Genomic DNA, 27,801 nt, shown 5'->3' on the forward strand with positions numbered 1-27,801 from the left:
AGCCTCATGAGTTCTGGGCAACTTTACCATCTAATACAATAGCAAAACACTTGGTGAAAGACAGAGGTCCTCCCACCACCTACTTCTTTAGCCCTCAGAGCTCAAAGCCACTCACTACAAAGGGGGCCCAGAAGAGAGCTATGAGAAAGAGAGTGCAAGAGAGTGACCTTGGCTTCATGAAGCGCTCTGCAGTCAGGTTAGTGTCTGACATTCCCCTGTGAGGAAACAACAGTGTTGTTGCCGTTTGCTTACCTGTTCTTGAAGGAACAAGTCATTAGCAATATGTACTATTTTTTCCACAGCAATGATGCTTCCTATGCTATGAATTTCAATATCTGCCATCATGGTGAGGACAAGGATGGCTTCAACCAGAAGCTGGCGGTACTCGGGCTGAGGTACACGATTCAAGACCGACTCCACATGAACAGAGAATTTAATCTCGCCTGGAGTCATCTGTGATAGAGAAAAATAGAATCAATTTCTAAGAGCCCATCATCTGGGAGGCATCAATCGCCTATTCTGAAAGGCAGTAAAAACAGAGTAGCCAAGAGCTCTGCTCAGTCTCCTTCAAAGTACCTGAGTGAGTAAATTGGTTCAATCTTTTTGGAAAGCAATATGGCAATGAATAACAAGAGTCATAAAAGTGTCAGTGCCCTCTAACCCACAGTCCTATTTCAGAGCCTTCATCCTAAGTAAATAATTCAAGAGAGGAAAAAATGGCCCCATGTGCAAGAGTGTTTACAGCAGCATGTCACAAGTGTAAAACCAAAAGTAATCTAAACACGGGAATGGTTGTGTAAATAATGGCACATCATGGGACAGCAACTTCATGAGTTTTTATAGAGTCATTTAAGAGAGTAAATATGACGACTGTGCATAAAAGAAAAATCTAAGTGGAACTTAAAGTTGTATTTACATGATGACTAGAATTATGTAGAACATTTATATACTGTTAGATTAAAATGGGCAGGCAGGAAGAAATAAAAAAGTTACTTTAGGGTGAACAGGATTGAGGAATAAGTTTGGGTAAAACTGTATTGAGTATATGGTGGCACTGGAGATTTGGACTTTATTTTTGTTTTTTAAAAGATTTCATTTATTTATTTGACACACAAAGAGAGACAGTGAGAGAGGGAATAAAGCAGGGGGAGTGGGAGAGGGAGAAGCAGGCTTCCTGCTGAGCAGGGAGCCCGATGTGGGGCTCGATCCCAGGACCCCAAGATCATGACCTGAGCCTAAGGTAGATGCTCAATGACTGAGCCACCCTGGCAGCCCAGAGATTGGGGCTTTAAAGGCCAAGGTTCAAGTCCTGTCTTTGTCAGTTACTAGTTTTATGACCTTGAGCAATTTGTTTCCCTTAATTTGTTTCCTTTTCTATAAATTGGGAATTACGATCCCTTCTTTGGGCTGTCTCATATACCTGTGTTGAAGATCAAAGAAAAGAGCACGTGAAGGTACTTTGAAGACTCGTAAAGGTACCATTCAGGTATGTATTGTTATTAATTACACAAATATTTCAATCTTGCTTAAAAGCAGAGAAAGAACAAATAGAAGACACGGTGTTCTTTATTAGAGAAGAGGCCTCTAGGTAAGAGGGAAACCCTGAAACATAGCATTAGCTTTCTCCCCTGGCCCCTCCAGCCATTATCTGCAACAATGCCAGTGTTTTTTAGAATTTTCCACTATCCAATCTTACTATTCCTAATTTGCTAATTCTAGTTCCTTTGTTGGTTTTGTATAAAGGCTATTTTTATCATTTCAATGTGATTGGGCCAGAAGGGAAATATAAAGGCACCTGATAACATATGTGTGTAGTTCATGGCAATGTTTTCCAACCATAGTTACATATTAGGCTCATTCTAAGGATTTTTTTTTAAAGTACTGATGCTCAGGCCCCATCCCTGGAAATTTTCATCTGCTAAATTCGAGGTGGGCGCTCAGGTTGCTGTGGCATACAGTTTGAGCTGAGGACCACTAGTTCATCATCTAAAAGTCTACAGGAACCCTACTAGAGAAAGGTGGCGATGAGAAGGATGGGAACATGAGAGGTCATCCTTTCTTAGATCTCTATCTTGTCTGTCCTCTCTGACTCTGGCCACACTCACACAAACCAGCCTAATTTAGTCAACCACTAAATGAGGCTGTCCTTATATAATTCATAAGATATGTAATTACTCTCTCATAGTCCCATTCTGTTTTCAAAAAACATTCTCTCTTTTCTTCCAATGCACCCCACATTTAGTTGATTTGGAGTCATAGAACAATTATTTTAAAAAATGATCCCTGAAATACTTTAGCTATACAATCAGTCACATAAATTTGAAAGACACAAAATCTCACCTCTCTAGTGGTTGAAGAAGGAAGCACAAAACCTTCCACAGAGAGTCCGTGACACTGCAAGACAGCAAAAACATGTTGTCACCAAGGATATACTGACAACTGGGGCCTGTGAGGAGACACTTAGTATTTCTAAGTATGCTCCATTGGGTAGATGCTGAGTAATCCCAGGCCAGTGAAAGGCCCTGCAGCCCAAGTGTCCTTGCCAAGGGGTTGTAATTACTGTGTGGCAAGAAGCACGGGTGGACTATAGGACATGCAGGGTTTACCCTCTATTTAAAGGAGTGGGAAAGATAGAGAAGGTCTACCTTCTGGGAGAGACTAGCCCCAAAGATTCAGAGACTATCTGAGAGGTCTCATGCTAGGTCCCAGACACATCACTAATTGGCTTTCAGAAAGATTTTTAGGCTGAAGAAAACTCAAAACCTGCACTTGCAGACATGTATAGTTACCGCATTTTCTAGTGAAGCATCCCCCATCAGCACTGTTGATGATGCCCTCATCTCGCAGTACTTTTTCCATAATACTTATCATCTTTTAACATTCTAGATAATTTACTTATTTATTATGTTTATTCTCTATTGTTTGTCTCTCCCTGGGGGAATGCAAGCAGCATAAGGGCAGAGATTGCTATTTTGTTCTTTGCTCTTTTGCTGTTAACACCTAGGACTCTGCCTAGTGCACAGCAGATGCTTAAGAAATACTACATAAATGAATGACATTTTATCTTCTCTCTCACCATCAACTCATTTATTAAAAAGCAATGGGAATTAATTACTTGCCATTTTAGATGTTACGTAAGTCAAAACAGTATATAGTAAGCCACAAAGATTCCAATCCCATAGGTTTACTGACTCTAGTACCAGATACTTCCATCCCATGTTTCATATGCCAAATGACAGTCTTTGTACAGAGAATTACCAGCCTGCAAGCATATGTGCAAAGTAATTATGTTACATTCATCCTCTAAAAGGAGTGGAATGACAAAGCAGAGGGCATCTGTTTTTCCTCTTACATGAGGGTTCCAAGTCCAGGGTTTGATTCTGCCACAAAATAGTCAATCTTCCTAGTCATTTAAATGTTCCTTTTCTCACAGTCTCAAGGCCTTAAGGTTTTGCACCTTTATCATAACACATCTTAGCTTTGCATTATCGCTGCTATTTAAGAAGGTAACTATGGATTAAACTCCCTGATGACAAAAACACATACCTTCCATGTATCTGGGATAGAACAGCACTTACTACATGTCTGTGAAATAGAATTGACACAGCACAGGCATAACTGTACAGATAAAATACCTGTCTGTAGAGGTTAGAGAGAGGAAAGCAAGTTTTAAGTACTCTTTGAAAAGAAGATTGCCAGAGCTGGTAGTCTGAAGAATCAACTTTTACCTTTCCCAAAGGTCACCTGTTTCTGTCCCTAGAAGAATGAATATCAGTATACTAAGGGGAAAAATGTAACTAAAGGGTTTGAAGTTCTGGATGAAATTTTCTTCAGGTCCTTGTCAACGGTAATGAGGCAGAAAGTGGCATCTAAGAAACTATAAATGAGACCCATGAATGAATACAGTGGACTGCCTGGCCCTCTAAAGTTGTCACAGTCATAACGGTGTGAGGTCCCCTTAACTATATTTGGCAAGCTAAGCCTTTTAAAGAAAAACAAAAATTGGCCATGCCAACAGAGTCTTTGGGCCATTAGCATCACTAGGATCTTGGATTTATTTGGTAGTTTTCATCCAAGAAAAAATTTAATAGATTCTTACACTAACTCCTCAGATACCACAGTCATTTCACAATAGTGTCAGCACATTGCTACAAAAAAACATTTCCACTCTACAGTAGCTACAAAGAAAGTGGGCTCTTTGTGGCCAAATTTGATAAGCAGCAAATGTATCACAATGTCTGACAATGTTCAACTATGGCCAACAGCGGAGAAGCCATGATTTTTGAAATCTAATTTATAAACAAGACTATAACAACAATAACAGAAAGAGACTGAATCATAAATAATACCAAAAAAAACCCAAATAACTTTGCTAATGAGGTCTTCTTCTATGTTTTGTCCATAAGAGCATATGACATTTATATAATTGTCACAGTCATGTCATATCTCAGCCAAGGGGCCTGAGGATACCAAGGGGGAAAATAAAGAGATGTCTACAATGTTATTCTCACCTTCTGTAAAACTTTCCATACTTTTTGATAAAATCCAACTGGCACTCTGTTCAGTGCTCCATCTAGCCTTCTTCGACGTTGCCACTGACCTTGACGATTATCTTTAGATGTCTGTTGACCAAATGCACTAGGAAAAGACCCACTACTTGAAGCCACAGGTGTTCCAGGTGACTTGGGAGAAAAGGGGAGGAAAGAACGTGAAGAAAAAGTCATCTCTGTTCCTCTGAACAGAATAATAAACACACTGTAGAATTAGAAACCACATATTAAGTGTAACTTCCAAGATAAAGAGGTTACAGTGAAGCCAGTAGATTTGTGAGTAGCTAGCAACAATGTAAACAGATACAATCTTTTTAGAAAGCAATCTAGTGATACTTAAAAGGAGCCATAGAAATATTGATCACCTAGGAGGTTCTTAGCTGTCTCTATCCTTTGTTATCTCTGTTAAACTTCTAGCTGGTCTATGCCTTAGTCTGGTGCTTTCAACACAAGCTTCAATCAAATTAAAAGAATTGAAATCATACCAAGCATGTCCTCTGACTACACTGAAATTAAATTAGAAATCAGTAACAGAAGGAAATTTAGGAAATTTACAAATATGTGGAAATCAGATAATATACCCCTAAATAACTGGTGATTTAAGAAAAAAATCACAAGGAAAATTAGAAAACACTCTGAGATCAATGAAAACACAGCATAGAAAAACTTAAGAGATGCTAAAGCAGTGCTTAAAGAGAAATTTATGTTATAAATATTTGTATTAAAAAAGAAGTAGGGATGCCTGGGTGGTTTGGTTGGTTAAGCATCCACCTTTTGATTTTGGCTCAGGTCATGATCTCAGGGTTGCGAGATCAAGTGCTGCATCAGTCTTCGTGCTGGAAGTGGAGGTGCTTATGATTCTTTTTCTCCCTCTTCCCTTTGCCCCTCCCCCTCTCCCCACCTATGTTTTCTCTTTCTCTCTCTCTCAAAAAAAGATGTTTTTTACTCTTGCTACTTCTGATCAGCGTAGTAACAGAGTTTCTAGCCAGTGATATTAAGCAAGAAAAGGAATAAACATCATCCAGAATGGAAAGGAAGAAGTAAAACTATATCTGCAGGTGACATGATCTTATATAGAATGAATTCACAAAAAAGCAATTAGAACTAATAAATGAGTTCAGTAAAATTGTACAATATAAGATCAGTATAAAATCAACCATATTTCTAAATAGTAGCAATCAATAATCTGAAAATGAAATCAAGAAAACAATCTCATTTAAAATAGCATCTGAAAGAATAAAATACGTAGGAATAAATTTAATGAAAGAAGGATAAAACGTATACTCTGAAAACTTTAAGACACGTTGAAAGAAATTACAGAGTGGAAAGAAATCCCATGTTCATAGGTCAGAAGACTTAACATTGTTAAGATGGCAATACTCTTGAAATTTATCTACAGATTGAACACAATCATCATAATCCCAAGAAATTGATGAGCTTATCCTAATATTCATATGGAAATTCAAGGGACCCATGATAGCTAATACAATCTTAAAAAAAAAAAAAAAGACCAAAGTTGGAGTTGCCTTAATATCTTCAGTTTAAGAAATCTGAAATCATAGTCCACTACATTAGGAATCATTGATTTAAACCAACGACATTTAATCGGAGATCAGTCTTCCTAAAATGTAACCTTCATGGGGCACCTGGGTGGCTCAGTGGGTTAAAGCCTCTGCCTTCGGCTCAGGTCCTGGTCCCAGGGTCCTGGGATTGAGCCCCGTGTTGGGCTCTTTGCTCAGGGGGGAGCCTGCTTCCCTTCCTCTCTCTCTGCCTGCCTCTAGGCCTACTTGTGATCTCTGTCAAATAAATAAATAAATAAAACATAAAATGTAATCTTCATGAGAGCAAGGACGAAATATGTTTTGTTCTCTATTGTATTTCCAGTGCCTGGCACAAAACTGGCACTCAATTAATATTAACTAAATAAATTAATAATCAGAACAATAGCCAATCCAGTGGTTTTCAGACTTAAAAGTGCATCAGAATCACCTAGAAAGTTTATTAAAGCACAGATTGCTAGGCCTCACCCAAGCCTTTCTAATTCAGTAGGCCTAGGGTAGGGATCAAGATTTTACATTTTTAAGAAGTTCCTAGGGGTTGCTGATACTATCCAGCACAGTGCCTGGCAGATAGTAGGCATGCGATTAATTATAGTATTTGAAAGAATAAGTGTATAAACAGACACTTAGCAAATACTTATTAAATTGAATTTTGCTTTCTGAAATAGAAGAGGCTGGAGTTGAATCTCCTTCCCTACCCTTTTGGGAAAACAAATAGAAAGATTTTATTCCCATACATGAAGTTGATTTATATACTTTTTTTTTGTTCTTCATTCATTTGTTTATCTTTTCAGTCAGTCAGTATATGTCATGACTTACATAACAGCACACTCAAAGCACTTATGATTGGTATATAATATAACAGCAGTTACCAGAAAAGACGATGACATCAAATCTATACCCAAGGGATGACCACCATTGGACTATAAAAAAAAATTGACAAAATAAGATTTTCAAAGGGATGAGGCAAGGCAAACATTTGTGTTTTTAAAAGTTATTAGTAGAATAAAATTACAGACAATTCAAGTAACTAGCCAGCATGTTATTTAAAATGCTGATGCAATAGCCTTACTCTAGAAGTCATGGTAAAGAGTAAAACCAAAACCAAAACCAAAACAAAACAAACAAAAAAATACCGACCCTTAAAAATATTTTTTCCATGATCAGAAAAAAGGGCATTGGTGAGTGGTAGAGAAAAGGATTTAGAACAATACAAAATACCAGAGAGGCAGGTAAAGACAGAAATCAATAATTAGAAATTAGAAAGTAATGAAAATTTAGCACTCTCAATCATCAAAATTACAGTCCTAATGATTTGGCCTCTCTTGAAGTCCTATAGGTAGTGGATGTGTAAAAAAAGAATTAAATGATATAGCTGCATAGGTCAAGTTCTTAATATCATAGTAATCTAGCTGGGAACATGTTCAAGTTCTAAATAAATAATGAACTTGTAGGTAATACTGTGTGACTATAAACAACTGTAAAATGGTTAGCCAATCATCCTTGGCCAAAACAAGGATTATTTGACAACAACATCAGTTTAACTCTTCAGTATGAAGCATAGTTCTTTCACCTTTCAGACAGAAAAATGTTCAGATTATCCAAATTATCTGCCAAAAAACCTGTAGAAGTGACCACTTTTCTATTTCAAAGCCGTTTCTTACTCCATTCAGTTCTTGCCCTTGCATAATATAAATCTGAATAATTTCCTTCAAATTGAACTTCAAGCATTGGCCTCATTCTTGTCCTTAATGGTTCTGATTCCTACAAAACCCCAAACAAATAAAATTTCCATTTTGTTTCTCCTCCTCTGGATGTGCTAATTCTGCAAGCTACCATAAATCAATTTGGAAGGCAGGAGGAGTAGTTTTAAGATTTTCATAAAAAGCGCTACTGGGGGAGACCAACTCAGTACTTTCTCAACTCAAAGACTCTGAAATTACATGATTTCCCAGAGTTTTGAAAGAAGCTATGGAAGTTTATGTTAAATATTTCTTTCTAGAGCACAATAATCTGCCTATTCTCATATGCAGGGAAAGATGAGTAAGAGGCTACAGTATGATGTTCGAGGACTCCCACCAACTCCCAGGCTGATTTAGATGTTTTTTCCTCTATGTGTCCACATACTTTCCATATGCCTCTATCATGACAATGATAAAAATCTAATTTGGGGACAATGTCTGAAAGTAGATTTTTTAAAAGGCCCTCACCTCATCTGGTGTTCTCCCTAATACCTGTTCTTAAAGTAAGGAATTGGAGACTAGTTTCATAAAGAAAATTCATTCCAAAATTATATGTTAATTTAAACAAGAAGAATTCAGGGTTTCAATTTCTTGTTATCAGAAACAAATTACCTCCCTCCTAAAATTAGTAAAATAGTTTGGCCTAGAAGAAGAAAATGATCTGCAAAATGAATGTTACAATGGAGAATCAAACAAGCTGCTGTGTGGTTTATTATCTTATTTGTAAAAAGGCCATGAACTCATGCATGTTATATATGCCTAAAGGCAGGTTAAATTATGTTAAAGGGTCCCTAGTTGTTTCACCTGACTCTCAGTTGAGACAGATAGTCTACGAAAGTCCACCTGAAAAAAAAAATGGCTCTGATTAAATGCAGGATATGAAACAAAACACACCATCCCAACAAAGTCTGATTCCAAAAGATTCTTAAACATGACAATATCCTAGCTCATCTCCCGAGATATCAAGATGTCTTACCTGCTTTATCTCACTTTTTAACTGCATTATCCCAGTTCGTTCTGTTTTGGTTGCCCCAACAGCACCAATCTCATGGATAGAGATAGCAGGGCTAACATTTGAATCAGTGGGACGAACTACATAGCATGACATGTTAAAGAGAAAGAGAGAGGATAATTAGGTTCAAATTATTTTCTCCACCACACTTAAAAGACTCGGATATGTGTCCTCCTTTTATGTTAATAATAATAAAAAACAACCAACCAACTATAACCTTGCTATTCAAAGTGTGGTCCACGGACCAGCAGCATCAGCATCTCCTAGGAGCTTGTTAGTTGAATCTTGGGTCCCACTCCAGGCCTACTATTGTCAAACTGAAACAGTTTGCTTCAGTTTGTTCAGTTGTCAAACTGAAGCAGTTTGCATTTTAGCAAGTTTCCCAGGTTATTCTTATGCACAGTAAGGCTTGAGAAGCACAGCTTTATATCTTTTTTTTTTTTTTTTTACCACTCTGGGGTCTAGTATTCATCTACCTGACATTGTATATTTCTTTATCTTAAGCCTGAAGTTGAGCATGAGAGATAAACTTTTTCATTTGCCCTGTTTTAGGTGCTTGATACCAAATTCCACAGACAAACCACCAAGTGCAGGTGGAGGATTAATTTGTGATGGACTCCAAGATGTGTCTGAATTCAAAGGTGGAAGGATGTATCAGATGCACTGTAACAGCTTCATACACATAGGCACACCACTGTAAATGCTATTGAATTATTGCCAAATGGAATAAAAGAAAGTTTCAAGTGATATGGGCTGCTGGTTGTCCTAAATTGGACATTTAGGATAATGTAAAGGAATAGATAGAACAGTTCAAAATAAAACATGGTAGTAATCTACTTAGGGGATATATCATTTAAGGAGAAAAAAAGACACATACAGTAGTTTCCAAATCTTGTTCCAGAAGACAGCTTTGCTTTTAACTGTTTCGTATATTGGGTTTCTATTTAGTTGGGGGAAAGGTTCCTCTGATAAAAGAAAAACATTTTAAAATCAGTGGGATAAAACTAACACTCTAAAATGGAAATGCCATTACTCAAATCTTACCACTTCGTTCCACTCCAAACTCCTTGCCACTGAGAATGTGATGCAGGAGGTTCTTCATGGCCGAAGGACTGAGATTCATGAGGCTGTCTGTGGCTTCCTCAGCTAGTCATCAGAAATGTTAGGACGTTGTTAGTGTATAGAAATGCAACTGACTTTAGCGCAGTGATATTATATCCTGCCAATTTGCTGAATTCCTGTATGAGTTCTAGCAATTTTGGGATGTAATCTTTTGGGCTTCCACATAGAATGTCATGTCATCTGTGAACAGTGAAAGCTTAACTTCTTTGCCAATCTGGATGCCTTTTATCCTTTTATTTCTTTTTGTTGTCTGATGGCTGAGTCTAGGACTTCTAGTACTATGTTGAATAGCAGTGGTGAGAGTGGATAACCCTGTTGTGTCCCAGACCTTAGAGAAAAAGCTTTATTTTTCCCTGTTGAGGATGATATTTGCTGTGGGTTTTCCACATATGGCTTTTCTGATATTGAGGTATGTTCCCTCTATTCCTACACCATGGAGAGTTTTAAACAAGAAGGCATGCTGTACTTTATCAAATGCTTTTTCTGGATCTATTGAGAGGATCATATAGTTCTTGTCCTTTCTTTTATTAATGTGGTGTATCACATTGATTGGTTTGCAGATGTTGAGCCACCCTTGCAGCAAAGGCAAGGAAAGGAAGCAAAAATGAACTACTGGGACTTCATCAAGATAAAAACTTTTGCACAGCAAAGGGAACAGTCAACAAAACTAAAGGCAACCTACAGAATAGGAGAACATATTTGCAAATGCCTTATCAGATAAAGCGCTAGTATGCAAAATCTGTAAAGAACTTATCACACCCAACTCCCAAAAAACAAATAATCTACCCAAGAAATGGGCATAAAACATGAAGAGACATTTTTCTAAAAAAGAAATGGCAAATGGCCATTAGACATGTGAAATACATGTCTAAATACAGAAGAAATACTATTGGCAAATGGCCAATAGACATGTGAAAAAATGATCAACATCCCCTGGCATTGGGAAAGTACAAATCAAAACCACAATGAGTGGGGCACCTGGGTGGCTCAGTAGGTTAAGCGTCTGCCTTCCAGTCAGGTCATGATCTCAGGGTCCTGTGATCAAGCCCCGAGTTGGGCTACCTGCTCAGTGGGGAGTCTGCTTCTCCCTCTCCCTCTCCCCCTCCTTGTGAATAAATAAAATCTCTCTTAAATAAATAAAATATTTAAAAAAATCCACAATGAGATATCACCTCACACCACTCAGAATGGCTAAAATTAACAAGCCAGGAAACAACATATGTTGGTGAGGATGTGGAAAAAGGGGAACCCTCTTAACACTGTTGGTCGGAATGGAAGCTAGTACAGCCACTGTGGAAAATAGTTTGGAGGTCCCTCAAGAAGTTGAAAATAGAGCTACCCCAACGACCCAGCAATTGCACTACAGGTATTTAACTGAAGAATACAAACATACTGATTCGAAGGGACAGCTGCACCCCAATATTTATAGCAGCATTATCAACAAAAGCCAAATTATGGAAGGAGCCCCAAGGTCCATTGACTGATGAATGGATAAAGAAGTGGAGAAATATATATATATACATATATACATATATATGTATATATATGTATATATATATTTAAGTTTATTTTTAATTTATTTTCAGCATAGCAGTATTCATTGTTTTTGTACCACACCCAGTGCTCCATGCAATCCGTGCCCTCTATAATACCCACCACCTGGTTCCCCCAACCTCCCACCCCCCACCACTTAAAACCCCTCAGATTGTTTTTCAGAGTCCAAAGTCTCTCATGGTTCACCTCCCCTTCCAATTTCCCCCAACTCCCTTCTCCTCTCTGTCACCCCCTGTCCTCCATGATATTTGTTATGCTCCACAAATAAGTGAAACCATATGATAATTGACTCTCTCTGCTTGACTTATTTCACTCAGCATAATCTCTTCCAGTCCCATCCATGTTGCTACAAAAGTTGGGTATTCATCCTTTCTGAAGGAGGCATAATACTCCATAGTGTATATGGACCACATCTTCCTTATCCATTCGTCCCTTAAAGGGCATCCTGTTTTTCCCACAGTTTAGGGAGCGTGGCGATTGCTGCTATAAATATTGGGGTACAGATGCCCTTCTTTTCACTACATCTGTATCTTTGGGGTAAATACCCAGGAGTGCAATGGCAGGGTCATAGGGAAGTTCTATTTTTAATTTCTTGAGGAATCTCCACACTGTTCTCCAAAGAGGCTGCACCAACTTGCATTCCCACCAACAGTGGAAGAGGGTTCCCCTTTCTCCACATCCCCTTCGACACATGTTGTTTCCTGTCTTGCTAATTTTGGCCATTCTAACTGGTGTAAGGTGATATCTCAATATGGTTTTAATTCGAATCTCCCTGATGGCTAGTGATGATGAACATTTTTTCATGTGTCTGATAGCCATTTGTATGTCTTGACTGGAGAAGTGTCTGTTCATATCTTCTGCCCATTTTTTGATATGATTGTCTCTTTTGTGTTTGTTGAGTTTGAGGAGTTCATTATAGATCCTGGATATCAACCTTTTGTCTGTACTGTCATTTGCAAATATCTTCTCCTATTCCGTGGGTTGCCTCTTTGTTTTCTTGATTATTTCCTTTGCTGTGCAGAAGCTTTTGATATATATATATATATATATATATATATATATATATATATATATTAAAGATTTTATTTATTTATTTGACAGAGAGAGGTCACAAGTAGGCAGAGAGGCAAGCAGAGAGAGAGAGGAGGAAGCAGGCTCCCTGCCGAGCAGAGAGCCCGATGCAGGACTTGATCCCAGGACCCTGAGATCATGACCTGAGCTGAAGGCAGAGGCTTAACCATATATATATTTATATATATAAATATATATAAAATGGAATATTACTCAGCCATCAAAAAGAATGAAATCTTGCTTTTTGCAACGATGTGGTTGGAGCCAGGGAATATTACGCTAAGCAAAACAAGTCAGTCAGAGAAAGACAAATACCATATGATTTCACTCCCATGTGGAAGCTGAGAAACAAAACAGATGAACATGGAGGGGGGAAAGAGAGAGAAAACAGACTCTTAACTATATAGAACAAACTGAGGGTTACTAGAGGGGAGGTGGGCAGGGGGATGGGTTAAATGGGTGATGGGAATTAAGGAGTGCACTGGTAGTGATGTGCGCTCGGTATTGTATGTAAATGATGAGCCACTAAATTCTATACCTGAAACTAATATTTCACTGTATGTTAACCAACTAGAATTTAAATAAAAACTTGAAAAAGAAAAAATAATAACCACAGTTAATAAGACCTTACTACATGTAGGTCATGACTTTAGTAATAAACAGTTATGACAAGTACTTGACCTTGAGAAGTTTAACAGCTATTTGGGAGAGATTACACATGTAAACAAGATAAATAATAAAAAAAAATGTCTATACTAAGTACCAAATGAGAATTGTAGACAATAAATGCTTTGGAAATCAGAGGAGACATCAGTCTCCAAGGATGGTAACTGATAAAATTAGTGGGAAATACTGTGAAAATAGGAGGTAGGACGGTTGACGTTTCGAGTATCAGACCCAGGGATCTTGATTTCATTGTATAAGAAGTAAAGAGCCATGGTTTTGATGAATCCACAGGGAAAAAAAAATCAGTAATAGGAAATGAAAGATAACTGAAGAATGAGGTTTATGATTAAATTAGACCCTGGGGCGCCTGGGTGGCTCAGTGGGTTAAAGCCTCTGCCTTCGACTTAGGTCATGATTCCAGGGTCCTGGGATCGAGCACCCGCATCAGGCTCTCTGCACGGCAGGAAGCCTGCTTCCCCCTCTCTCTCTGCCTGCCTCTCCACCTACTTGTGATCTCTGTCTGTCCAAAAATAAATAAATAAATAATCTTTTAAATAATTAGACCCTAATAAAATATCCCTGCATATGTGTGCGAGTGTATATGTAATACATGTATGTATATGTGTGTGTATATATGTAATATATGTATATATGCAATACATGTAATCCATAACAATGTGCTGAACTGGAAATCATTTGGAATCAGGCAGACTTCGACTCAAATGGTACTATTTACTAGGCAAGTAAAGTTACTTTAGGCAAGTTATTTAATCTTTCTAAGATTCAGATGATTTATTTAAAAGTAGAACACAAATATCTTCTCCAGAGCATGGTCATAAGGATTAAATGAGATAATATATGTAAATAGAAAGCAAAAAAGCCCAGAGTCTAACATATGGTAGGTATAAAATAATCATTAGCTCTTTTCCTTCAAAAGGTTATTTTAATATTAATTATGTAATTTAGGTTAGACTCAAGCCAATAAATTTAGCTACTTGTTAATAGCTCAATTAAAAGCCTTTCAGGGAAAGGTAAAAGAAATAATGGCTAAAATTGAGTTTTGCAACTTTAATTTCATTTTTGTATACAATCTCTATCTCTGTTATTTCACCATTCTTATTGCAATCAAACAAATACCAATGAAAAAAAAATAGTCACACCATGGCAGTCCCGTTCCCTCCCTCACACTTTATACAATTTTGTACAGCTTCCATAGAACCCCGTTTTTCTTCTAACTAAACCTGTTATCTTGCCAATACACCTACAGTTAATTTCAAGGAGAGTACTGTCAGGTAAATATCAACAGAAATATGGCATTCCTTTATTCCATCCTGTTATTGACTAGACAGAATACTGACAATATGATCAAACTGATGTGGTGACTTAATCTGGGGTCAAGAAACTGCACTGCCAGGGTGCCTGGATGGCTCAGTGGGTTAAGTGTCTGCCTTCGGCTTCAGTGGGATCGAGCCCCACATCAGGCTCCCTGCTCAGAGGAGAGCCTGCTTCTCTCTCTCCCTCTGCCTACCGCTCCCTCTGCTTGTGCTCTGTCTCTTTCTGTCAGATAAATAAATAAAATCTTAAAAAAAAAAAAAAAGAAACTGCACTGCCCGAGTCAGAATCAAAGCCAGTCTGTCACACTCAAATTTGATGCATACTTAGGCCCACACTAGAAGTTGGAAAGAATGTAATTTGGAGTGCAGAGCCCCCAAGAGGTGGAATTGTAAAGTTGCAGAACAAATACATAAATCTGTCATAATACCAGTCTCGTGATTTGTAGAAACAGAAGTTGACTAACATGGGAACAAGATTGCTATATGCAGCTTCTGAGCTGCTAATAAAATGTTTTCACTTTCTTTCCTTCCCGATCCAAAACACAATAGCCCTACATTAATAATGAATTCTGCCAAAAATAGTTACTAAAATGAGTACCTGAGCATCGGAGGGAGTGGGCCAGTTCTGTAGCCATAACTTGTATGATTAGACCAATTCGAAGTCGAAACATTTCGGCAAAGAGGCTAGGCTGAGTTCGCATATACATGGCTAGATATACCATTATTTCCTGTGCGTGGAATGAATATAGAAAAAATTATGGTCCAGGTCTCACAAAGCACCAGATCAAATGAAAACAAAAATATCAATCACCATATTAGATGTCATAATTCTGCTCACCTGTGTAAGGATCGAGATGCTCATGTCCCCTTCACTGGCTTCATCTATCAGCTGAGTGAGCACTTCATAGGGTAGAGGTCTGAGGGAGAAGATGGTGAAGAAAGACAAAATTCTGTCACTGTTTAAGCTTCAGTACACAGAGAAAATAAAAAACCTTCAGTGTTTAAAAAAGCTTCAGTGTTTAATCATTGTTGGCAGCATTTGGTTCTTTCAGTCCTTAAAAGTTCATTGCCTCCCCAAACCACTTTGGCCTCTGTCAACTCAGGAGAGCTCTCCTCTTTCCTCTCTAAAGCTGGATTGCCTTTCTTCTTCAAACTTTTATTTAAAAATCACCCACGAGGTCTTTCCAGACCAGTCTTTCATGGTTAATTCTTAACATATGACAAGTAACCATTATGGCCAGAAAGTAATAAACTAAATTTAAGCTTTGCCTTTTGGAAACCATTTTGTTATTTTATGATCATACCTTAGTTATATTGATTTTATAGTTTCATCAGTTTACACACACACACACACACACACACACACAGAAATAAGCATACCTCTTCCCACACTTCTGACTCTCCTTTGATACTAATCACTCTGGAGGAATGGGGCATGGACAATGCCATCTTCTTTTGGATTGCCACAGTAATTGCAAAAATTGATCTGATTTGTGATAAAAATGTTCTGTTTGCTAAGAGTAAGATATTATGGGTTGAATTGTGTGCTGTCAAAGTTCATATATTGAAATCCTAGCCTAGAGTCCCTCAGAGTGTGACCTTATTTGGAGATGAGGTTTTTACAGAGGTAATTAAGTTTGAGTAAGGTCATTGATTGGGTCCTAATCCTTTATGCCTGGTGATCTTATATAAAAATTTGGGAAATCTGGACACAAACACACATATAGAGGGAAGAATTGTGAAGAGACATAAGGAGAAAATAGCCATCTATAAGTCAAAGAGAGAGGCTTGGAAGAAAGTCTAGAGTATAGCAGATACTTTGTGGATGCTAATTCTAGTTGCCTGCCCTGCTTTGGACTGCCTTTGGATGTAAGGCTCAGGAAAGCCAATAAGTAAAAAACAAGTACAAAAACAAAAACCATCATCACCACCACCAAAAAAAAAAAAAAAAACCACATAAAAAGCAAACTACATTTGCATACTACTTCTTGTGGATATACTCTTTCATTCACTCATGCCCTGTCATTATCAACATTCTCATGCCAAGTGTCTCTGACAGAAGCCCACACATGTAGGCCATTATCATTCAGTAACAGATTAGGGAAAGAAAATTGTGGTCAGTTCACACAGCTCCTTAAAGTCTCAGAGAAGCTTGATTGAACCCAACCAAAAACCATACTCACGCAGAGATGGTCTTCTCTCGAGGTTCTGGAGGGAGTCCCACTGTCAAATGTTTTTGGTGGGAGAGAAGGGCTGTGCAGGCCTACGAAGAGAGAGCATAACAGCATTATCCTTCCCATACCACTTTAGCTTTCCATGACAATTACTCTCGGCCCCCAGACCTCTGCTTCCCCTTAATTTATTGAGACACAAAACCATCTTTTTCAGGAAATATGTAGATCTGAAGAGAGAGATTTTTAAGAAGAAACAATGAGGTATTTTTATCTCCTAAGAGATAGGAAGTTTAGCCTACTGTAAATTCATTCTTAAGCTGTAGAATTCTTATCATTTATAACATCTTATCATTTATAAACTTTGGTATTGTGCACTTGACATTCAGAGACAAAAAAACGAATTGAGTATCAGGAACTTTATGCCAGAAAGACGGCATCTCAAATGATTAGATGTTGTGCTTGCCTTAAATATCAAGTATGGGGAACTTGGCTGGCTCAGTCAGTTAAGTGACTGCCTTCAACTCAGGTCATGATCCTGGAGTCCTGGAATCGGGTCCCCACATTGAGCTCCCTGCTTGGCGGAGAGTCTGCTTCTCCCTCTGACCCTCCCCCTTCTCATGCTCTCTCTCATTCTCTCTCAAATACATAAATAAAATCTTAAAAAAATCAATTACAGAAACTGATTTTTAAAAAGCACCTCCATTTAGATTTGGTATCAATTCAAGCAGAATTTACAGTACCTCATCAAGTGCTTCCACCTTTTTCCTTAGGATTCCAGAGATGTGTCGTGTCAGGCCCCAGTGACGGATTTCTCCAACTCTGACATAGAGCTCAGTAAGCAGCTCTCGGACTGTCGTAGCCCCTTCATCATATAATTCAGGGTCCCAGTCAGGTCCTCTGGAATGTTAAAGAGAGACCTACATTAGTTTAAGTAAAGCTGCTGGCAACAATCATTTGTTTCAGTGTTATAACAGACACACCTGTTTTTGATAGGTCTTCTTCATTAGGCAACAAAAGTTATTTACTAGGAATCCTTGTAAATGTATGATTAATAGTTGCCCCTGAAACCCAAATACCTAGATGAGAACAAGTCTTAGTTTCAGGTGTGCTTTGACAAAACGCGTTCTTTTACCCTCTTCACAGGCTTTGATGTAGCTGAAAACAAAGTCAAAGACTTATTTTAACTATTGAAAGTTCAGGAAGTACGCTACACTTAGGAAACTAATAGAGATTTAAGAAAAAGATGTGTGCTTATTTGTAAAGGATACATACACATTATTGTTGTAAAGATTACTATAACACAAGTCAACAGTGAAGTATCATAAAATATATGTAAAGTGCTATGAAATTGAGAACTTAATTTAAGATGAAGGTAGATTATTTATTAAACAATGTTAAGACAATCAAGTAGCCATCTGAAAAAGAAGCTGGATTCATGCCTTATATCAGAATTCCATCAGAATTCTGAACATCAGAATTCCAAGTATATCAAAGATTTAAGCGTAAAGGTACTAGAAAAAATTTGGGAGAACTACTTTATAACTCTGGGGGAAGAGTACTGTTTAACTATAACCTATAAAAAGAAGCCATAAAAGAAATAGTGATTTATATACATAAAAACAACAAAATACATTTTGCAGAAAACCACTGTAAGCAAAGTTGTCAGACAAACTACAAATAGAAAAATATTTACAATTCATAGGCCAATTTCCCTCATATAAAGAAATTCAACAAAGGAGCCTGAGTGGCTCAGTTGGTTAAGTGTCAGATTCTTGATTTCGGCTCAGGTCCTGATCTCTGGGTCATGAGATCAAGCCCTGAATTGGACACCACACTCAGTGAGAGTCTCTTCGCTCTCTCTCCCACTCCTTCTGCCCCTCACCCCGCTCATGATCTCTCTGAAAGAAAGAACTGCAACAAATAGATAATAATAATAAAAAAAGAAAAGACAGATAAGAAAATATGGTCAAATACTCATGGATTTATTTATTTACTTATTTTCATGACCTGAGCTGAAGGCAGCTGCTTACCTGACTGGGACACCCAGGTGCTGTAATACTGATGAATTTTAAATATAGAGAGGTGTCTGATCACACACATAGTAAGAGAAAATCAAAATTTACACTAAAATAACTCTTTTTAAAGTCTATCATGTTGTCAAAAAACCCCAAATTTGATAACACTGCATTGGTAAGGCTTTGGGAAAGTAGGTACTCTCAATATCTTGCTGGTGGGAGTGAAAATTGGGGTACTCTCCCTGGAGAGGTATTTGAAAATATGTATTAATATTAAAAATCTATATTCTAAAAAAACCTATATTCTTTGATCTAGGAATTTTAATTCTGGCATATCTGTAGGATAGACTCCACACATGAGAAATGATACACACGGTGAGGATATTTGCTATAGCATTGTCTGGGATAGTGAATCATGGGAAACAATCCAAATGTCCCTCAGTAGGAGGCTGGTTAAATTATGGTGTGGTCACAAACAATGGAAGCTGTGGAACTATTAAGAAAATATGATGTAGGTCTAGATTGTGACAGATTTTATGTTTTAACATGACTCCAACAATGTTCCATCTAACATGCTCTTCTTACAGTGTGACTTTTATAGTCTTTCCATGAAGAGGGTGGGGGGGTCTGTGTTCTCTCCCCTTCAACACAGGCATGCTTGTGGGTAAGTTGAAAGTGGTGCTGTATGATTTCTGAGGCTAGGTCATAAACATTAAGGCAGCTTCCACTTGGTCCTTTGATGGGGCACATACTCTTGGAACCTAGACATCAGACTGTGAGGAAGTAGAGAGATGTAAGGGAGAGGTCATTTGTAGGTGTTCTGGGTGACAGCCCCAGGTGAGGTGCCAGTCAACAACCAGTATGAACCCCTAGATATATGAGTGGACAACCTCATGGTGACTTCAGCCCCAGATGCTGTCGGACCACAGCTGAATGAGATCCCACATGACAACTGCCTAGTTGAGCTTGGGACAAGCTCCAGAGCTGTGACAGATAATTTAAACATTTTTTGCTTGTATTATCTTAAGCCACTGAGTTTTGGGGTTATTTGTTAAGCAGTCACAGATAAATGGAATATATATGTAATGAATTTCAAGAAAAATAGTTTTAGGGAAAAAAAAGCAAGGTACAGAACAGTGCATATACTATGCTCCCATTTGGTGAAACAGGTGTGAAATTACATGCATATATGCTTTATTTACCTACATATGCATAAATTGTCCCTGGATGGATACACAAACAACCAATAACACTGACTGCCTAAGAGCTGGGGAACCAGATATCTGGGGACCAGAGGTGGGAAAAAGACTTTTTATCCTCTCCCTGTATTGTTTTGCACTTCAAAAAGTTTGAGCCATGATAATGTAATATCTATTCAATATATTAAATTATAGGAAACATGTACTATATAACATATTTACTATGCTAAATATATTAAAATAATAAATATGAATTTAATATATTAAATATATTTTTAAAAACATGAAATACAAAGTACCAGAGGAAGAGTCAACAATGGATTAAAAAAACAGTGAATGAAAGTTTGAAGAGTAACAGGATATTTACAGTTCCAAAGTATATCTACACACAACACTTTTTTTTAAAAAGATTTTTTATTTATTTATTTTATTTATTTGAGAGAGAGACAGTGAGAGAGAGCATGAGCGAAGAGAAGGTCAGAGAGAGAAGCAGACTCCCCGTGGAGCTGGGATCCCGATGTGGGACTCGATCCCAGGACTTCGGGATCATGACCTGAGCCGAAGGCAGTCATCCAACCAACTGAGCCACCCAGGAGTCCCCACACAACACTTTTTTTTTTTAAAGATTTTATTTATTTGACAGAGATCACAAGTAGGCAGAGAGGCAGGCATAGAGGGTGGGGGGAGCAGGCTCCCTGCTGAGCAGAGAGCCTGATGCGGGGCTTGATCCCAGAACTCTGGGATCATGACCTGAGCCGAAGGCAGAGGCTTTAACCCACTGAGCCACCCAGGTGCCCCACCACACAACACTTTTTTTTTTTTTAAGATTTTTATTTATTTATCGGGGCGGGGGGGAGAGCGAGCACAGGCAGACAGAATGGCAGGCAGAGGCAGAGGGAGAAGCAGGCTCCCTGCTGAGCAAGGAGCCCGATGCGGGACTCGATCCCAGGACGTTGGGATCATGACCTGAGCCGAAGGCAGCTGCTTAACCAACTGAGCCACCCAGGCGTCCCCACACGACACTTTTTAATTACAAAATGCAACATAAAGATTTTACAGTGGAGGAATGTGGAAGATACTACCCTTACCAAGTGATAAAACCAGCAATGGGACTCATTGACACCATGTGCCCTCCTGATATGATACACTGAGAAGAACTCAGCATGACTGCAGTGGTATTCCTGCCCAAAATGCATAACCTGAATTTAATTATGAGCAAACTCCAAATGAACCAAAATTTAGGGACATTCTATAAAAAATAATTCATCTGTGTGCTTCACAAATGCCCCTAATATGAAAAATAAAGACTCAAGAACTGTTCCAGACTAAAGGGGACTGGGGACACATGAGAATTGAATGAGATGCATAACTTACATTTTCTTTTGCTGTAAAGACATTCCTGGGACAACTGGCAAATACAGTCTGTAGATTAGATAGTATCATTTTTTAAAAAAGATTTTATTTATTTACTTGTCAGAGAGAGAGAGTGCACACAAGCAGGGGGGTGGTAGGCAAAGGGAGAAGCAGGTTCCCTGTTGAGGAAGGAGCCCAATGTGGGGCTTGATCCCAGAACCCTGAGATTATGACCCAAACCGAAGGCAGATGCTTAACCAACTGAGCCATCCAGGCATCCTGGTAATAGTATTGTTTAAACATTAATTTCTTTTTCTTTTTTTAATAAAAAATTCTTTTTTTAAAAAAAGATTTTATTTATTTATTTGACACAGAGAGAGATCACAAGTTGGCAGGGAGGCAGGCAGAGAGAGGGAGAAGCGGACTCCCTGCTGAGCAGAAAGCCTGATGCGGGCCTCAATCCCAGGACCCTGAGATCACGACCTGAGCTGAAGGCAGAGGCTCAACTCACTGAGCCACCCAGGTGCGCTCTTTCTCTCTCTCTCTCTCTCTCTTTTTTTTTTTTTTTAAAGATTTTATTTATTTAGAGAGTACAAGAGTGGGGGGAAGGCCAGAGGGAGAGAGAGAGAATTTCAAGACTCTGAGCTAAGCAGGGAGCCCAAGGTGTGGCTCCATCCCAGGACCCTGAGATCATGATTTGAGCTGAAATCATGAGTTGGACACTTAACCAACTGCACCACCCAGGAGCCCCTAATTTTCTGATTATCGCAAATGTACTATGCTTATGTAAGAGAATTCCTAGTCTTTAGGAAATACACAATAGCCACTCAAATTCTTAGGGGTAGAAGGGGATCATGTCTGCCACTTACTCTCAAATGATACAGAAAAACATATATCTATATCTCTATCCATATCTATGTCTATATCTATATATGATGACAGAGAGAATGAGAAAAAGAGAGATTAAACCTGAGGAATCTGGGTGAAGGACATCCATAAATTTTTTTTGTACTATCCCTACAACTTTTCTCTACATTTGAAATGGTCAAAATAAAAATAGATAAATGAATAATATTAAAGTACATGCTTTCACTGTACTGTCATTTGCAAATATCTTCTCCCATTCCATGGGTTGCCTCTTTGTTTTTTTGACTGTTTCCTTTGCTGTGCAGAAGCTTTTGATTTTGTTGAAGTCCCAAAAGTTTATTTTCGCTTTTGTTTCCTTTGCCTTTGGAGACATATCTTGAAAGAAGTTGCTGTGGCTGATATCGAAGAGATTACTGCCTATGTTCTCCTCTAGGAGTCTGATGGATTCCTGTCTCACATTGAGGTCTTTTATCCATTTTGAGTTTATCTTTGTGTACAGTGTAAGAGAATGGTCGAGTTTCATTCTTCTACTTATAGCTGTCCACTTTTCCCAGCACCATTTATTGAAGAGACTGTCTTTTTTCCACTGTATAGTTTTTCCTGTTTTGTCGAAGATTAATTGACCATAGAGTTGAGGGTCCATATCTGGGCTCTCTACTCTGTTTCACTGGTCTATGTGTCTGTTTTTATGCCAGTACCATGCTGTCTTGGTGATCACAGCTTTGTAATAAAGCTTGAAATCAGGTAACATGATGCCCCCAGTTTTATTTTTGTTTTTCAACATTTCCTTAGCGATTTGGAGTCTCTTCTGTTTCCATACAAATTTTTGGATTATTTGCTCCAGCTCTTTGAAGAATACCGGTGGAATTTTGATCGGAATCGCATTAAAAGTATATATTGCTCTAGGCAGTATAGACATTTTAACAATGTTTGCAAATGACAGTACAGACAAAAGGTTGATATCCAGGATCTATAATGAACTCCTCAAACTCAACAAACACAAAAGAGACAATCATATCAAAAAATGGGCAGAAGATATGAACAGACACTTCTCCAGTCAAGACATACAAATGGCTATCAGACACATGAAAAAATGTTCATCATCACTAGCCATCAGGGAGATTCGAATTAAAACCATATTGAGATATCACCTTACACCAGTTAGAATGGCCAAAATTAGCAAGACAGGAAACAACATGTGTCGAAGGGGATGTGGAGAAAGGGGAACCCTCTTCCACTGTTGGTGGGAATGCAAGTTGGTGCAGCCTCTTTGGAGAACAGTGTGGAGATTCCTCAAGAAATTAAAAATAGAACTTCCCTATGACCCTGCCATTGCACTCCTGGGTATTTACCCCAAAGATACAGATGTAGTGAAAAGAAGGGCCATCTGTACCCCAATGTTTATAGCAGCAATGGCCACGGTCACCAAACTGTGGAAAGAACCAAGATGCCCTTCAACGGATGAATGGATAAGGAAGATGTGGTCCATATACACTATGGAGTATTATGCCTCCTTCAGAAAGGATGAATACCCAACTTTTGTAGCAACATGGATGGGACTGGAAGAGATTATGCTGAGTGAAATAAGTCAAGCAGAGAGAGTCAATTATCATATGGTTTCACTTATTTGTGGAGCATAACAAATATCATGGAGGACAAGGGGTGTTAGAGAGGAGAAGGAGTTGGGGTAAATTGGAAGGGGAGGTGAACCATGAGAGACTATGGACTCTGAAAAACAATCTGAGGGTTTTGAAGTGGCGGGGGGGTGGGAGGTTGGGGTACCAGGTGGTGGGTATTATAGAGGGCACGGATTGCATGGAGCACTGGGTGTGGAGAAAAAATAATGAATACTGTTTTTCTGAAAATAAATAAATCAATTTAATAAAAAAATACAAAAAAAAAGTACATGCTTTGAGATCTCATAATCAAGGATGAATCTTTTTATTCCTAGAGGTCAGAGAAAGCTTTCTGGAGATGACAGATGAACTAGGCCTTGATGGACAGCTAGAATTCCAACAAGGAGAGATGGGGTGTGGTAAAGGAAAGAAGTCCAGGCAGAGGAAAGAACATGAGCCAAGGTGTGGAAAGAAATCTTGTATGGCCTGTGTTTTGGTTATGACAAGCAGTGGGCTATTTTGGTGAAAGTATTCACATTGTGAGGGGGGAACAATGGTAGATAAAGGTTGAAAATGGGATGAAAGAGGATGTATATTTGGCCACTGATTCCCAATGGTAGTGGCGATGTTGCAGGGAGAGGCAGGAGATTAAGAGGAGTTGAAGATGACAACACAATATCAAGTCTGGGTGACTAAAAGAATGTTGATACTATGAACAGGGTTAGGAAGCAGTAGGTTTCTAACCAAGACAGTGAAGTGGAGTTTAGTTTAGACATGCTGAGTAAGAAGACATATATAAATTCCAAGTAGAATTAAGCACATAAAGATAGCTTTTTTTTTAGAAAAATTTATTTATTTATTTATTTGAGAGAGAGCGAGAGTGAGCACACAGCGGGAGGGCAGAGGGAGAGGGAGAAGCAGACTCCCTGCTGAGTAGAGAGCCCCATGCAATGTGGGGCTTGATTCCCCCAGGTCTCTGAGATCATGACCTGAGTGGAAGGCAGCTGCTTAACTGACTGAGCCACCCAGGTGCCCTGACATAGAAATTTCTTTAAAAATTATTAAAGGTATTTAAAATATTTTTAAAATTCTGGGTGGGGGGGGGATGCATGAAAAGAAATCCAAAAGCCAAAAAGGAAAAGTCTGACAGATCTGATGATATAAAAAGTAAACCTCTGCATAGAGAAATGTATATAAGTAATTAACAAATTAATTGGAAAAAATATCTGCAGCAAGCATAATAAACAAAATAGTGATATACAATATCAATAAGAAAAATATAAATAACTCAATAGAGAACAAAGAAAGGTTATAAACAGACAATTTGCAGAAGGAATGCTAATCAACAGAGATAGGAAACCCCACCTCCCCCCTTCCACTCTTAAATCCATGAGGAATATTGGGCAGAATTCCAAGTGTATTAAAACCCATGCAGCACATCTATACAATCTACTCAGGTGGTTTGACATTACCTGGAATACTAGTTTTAAAGAGACTGCAGGTTCAATCAGATGTTATGGTGAAATTAGTAATACAGGATTAGATGAAGAAAACCCACGTTAGGAACAGAAGAGCTGGCAGTCAACCGTGGATGATATGACTTGGTGGGAAAGTAGAAGCTTCTCAGGTACAACTCCCTTTGTTTGCTGGTATCAACTACCTGACTGAATCTTCAGTTTTCATTCAAGCTACAGTCATTCTGTCCTTACCCCTTATCTCATTTTACCTTCTCTATCTTTTCATTATTTTCCATTTAGCCTTGTGCCTGGCACATAATAAGCACTCAACAGGTATTTGTTGAAAAGATATGCCTCACCCTAAAGGAAGAACGAAAGAAGCAGAGGTATCAAAATAATAAGACCCCATGTCATTTTTTTGGGCAGAAGCACATAACAAGGTTTACTGGGTGGCACTTAGGGTTGTATGAGAAGGGAAGTCCCTCACAGCAGGAGACTGTCTAGAGGCTTAGCTAGAGCACCAGCTCTACCTTCCAGAAGGCGTCAGGGCAAGGAAACTCCCAGGGGAGAGGGGAAGAGGAAGTTACACATCTAGGTGATGTCCTTCAGTAGCACTGTTGGGGATTCTCTAGGGTAGAGAGCAGTGGTTTGGGGTATTTGTGGCCCTGGGCTTAAATCTTATGGCAGATGTGGAGTAGGTTTCAAGGAGTGTGAAGAGCAGGCAGGCCCCGAATGGCTAAAAATACATTTGGGCTGGTTTTGATACAATTGGTTGGGCAAAAATTTGATTCTGGGGCTGGTCGGCTTTTCAGATGTGTTTTTCACTTTCTCATTAACCACCAGGATCTGATGGAAGCAGCATGGGGTCTGGAGTCAGACAAATCCAGGGGACTTCATTACAGCCTAGAGGGCCTGAAAGTCCCAGATCCCTACCTGGTCTTCTTTGACACCACCCTGGCGGTAGGGGAAGGTAGAGGAGGCAAGTCAGTGCTGCAGATTTTTCTATGGTAGGAGCAGTTATTGTCTAAAAGTTGTCTGTCTTGCTAGTCTGCCCTTTCCTGGTCCTTTGTCTAGAAAGAACAGGTTTTTCTGAAGGCTCCGGTCATCTGTGCCCATCGGCGTTTTCAAGGTGCTGGCTTCTCCAGCATCTGACGCAGGATATATGAGGTGACAAAAAAACCTGGGTACGTAATGTGGTAATCACCTTGTCAATCCTCAGAGCCTGATATCCTTAACCAGTCTTCTTTCTTCTTTCTACCTTTTAACACCTTGTTATGTTTGTTTTCTAAATAATGTCCTCTTGTACTTAGCAGAAGGAACAGAGAGAGATGCATGTATTCTATCTTGTCTGGAACTAGAAGTCCCATTGTGGTTATGTTTTAAGAGCTTCACTGACTTTCAGAAATAATACTGAAATATTTAGGAATGAAATGATAAAGCATCTGGTCTCTTTTTCAAAATAATCTGGGAGAAAGCGAGAATATAGATGGGACAAAATTAACCACATGTTTATCATTGTTCAGGCTGGGTGATGTGGCCCCAAGGGTTCATTATGCTATTCTCTCTATTTTTGTAGAAATTTAGATGTTTCTGTCCTAGAAAGTAAAAAAGAAAAGTTACTCTCCTCTGTGGAGGCTGGGATTGAGGAGAACAAGGCAGAAATAGGAAGACTTGTTAGAAAACCATAGCAATAGTCCTGGTGAGAGACACAGACGTGAGTGAAGGTAGCCATGCTAGCGATGCAGAAGATAAATACTTAGAGGAAAAACTGAATAGCCTTGGTGTTTAACTGGATATGGGGCGAAGCTTGCTGATTAGGTAGGTGCTGATTTCAACCACAAGGATGCAGAATTTCAGAATGTGACTCCACTTTTAATGTTTGACTGCTGACTGCTTACAAGTCCTACCACCCCTCTTTCCTTTCCAGCCTACACCTGGACAAGATGTCAGGGAAATCCAAGGGTTCTGTCCTTCGATGCTGGTTAAGAACCTTTTCCCCAGCCTCACCTCCTAATCATAATAAAAGCCCAACACAGCCTCCTTTCCCTGCTCACTTAAATCTTTTTTTTTTTTTTTTTACCAACCTGGGAATCTGTTCCACTCTTCCAAGAAGTCTCATTATGTGAGTAATAAACATTTTACACTCTTTTGGTACATGGTTGGTATCATCAGTCTCAATATCCAAACCAAATTTAGGGGAGGGGAGCCCATCCTGCTTCTTCAAGTTGATGACTACATTAATAAATGAGGAAGTTCAGGTTATATTTGGAGGGGAATTGAGGGATAGGAGGGAGTTCAATTTGGGCATACTGAGTTTGAGGTACTTACATACAATGTACCTAGCAGGGTTCTGGACACATAGCAAATTACTCAGAAATGCTAGTTTATTGTTTTCTGTAAGCCTCTGTGCTCATACTCCTTTTGAGTTAAGAATTTATTTATCTTTGGATTTTGACCAAATAACGGAGGCTTGAAATAACCATAAATAGCATCACAGTTATTGGTCACCT

General features: G+C 38.7%; 1 protein-coding gene and 1 long non-coding RNA gene across 4 annotated transcripts in view; one reads left to right on the forward strand and one right to left on the reverse strand.

Moving 5' to 3' along the window:
* PHKA1 (phosphorylase kinase regulatory subunit alpha 1) overlaps positions 1-27,801 on the reverse strand; it is a 150,786-nt gene that overhangs the window by 3,590 nt on the left and 119,395 nt on the right. For 2 of the 3 annotated variants that reach the window (XM_032331388.1, XM_032331390.1), the window contains 11 exons: positions 17,525-17,681; positions 16,794-16,873; positions 15,449-15,527; positions 15,209-15,338; positions 9,908-10,009; positions 8,828-8,943; positions 8,656-8,694; positions 6,982-7,032; positions 4,512-4,682; positions 2,341-2,394; positions 253-453 (listed from right to left, as the gene is read on the reverse strand). In XM_032331388.1, the coding sequence (XP_032187279.1) occupies positions 253-453; positions 2,341-2,394; positions 4,512-4,682; positions 6,982-7,032; positions 8,656-8,694; positions 8,828-8,943; positions 9,908-10,009; positions 15,209-15,338; positions 15,449-15,527; positions 16,794-16,873; positions 17,525-17,681 (1,180 nt within the window). The remainder of the gene's footprint in view (positions 1-252; positions 454-2,340; positions 2,395-4,511; positions 4,683-6,981; positions 7,033-8,655; positions 8,695-8,827; positions 8,944-9,907; positions 10,010-15,208; positions 15,339-15,448; positions 15,528-16,793; positions 16,874-17,524; positions 17,682-27,801) is intronic. The other variant, XM_032331389.1, reaches the window with a different exon arrangement.
* On the forward strand, positions 449-10,562 carry LOC116583321. Its single transcript, XR_004282680.1, has 3 exons — positions 449-580; positions 1,432-1,486; positions 10,546-10,562. It is a non-coding gene; the product is annotated as an uncharacterized LOC116583321 (long non-coding RNA).

Source organism: Mustela erminea, chromosome X (assembly GCF_009829155.1).
Source record: "Mustela erminea isolate mMusErm1 chromosome X, mMusErm1.Pri, whole genome shotgun sequence".
NCBI classification, from domain to species: Eukaryota; Metazoa; Chordata; class Mammalia; order Carnivora; family Mustelidae; genus Mustela; species Mustela erminea.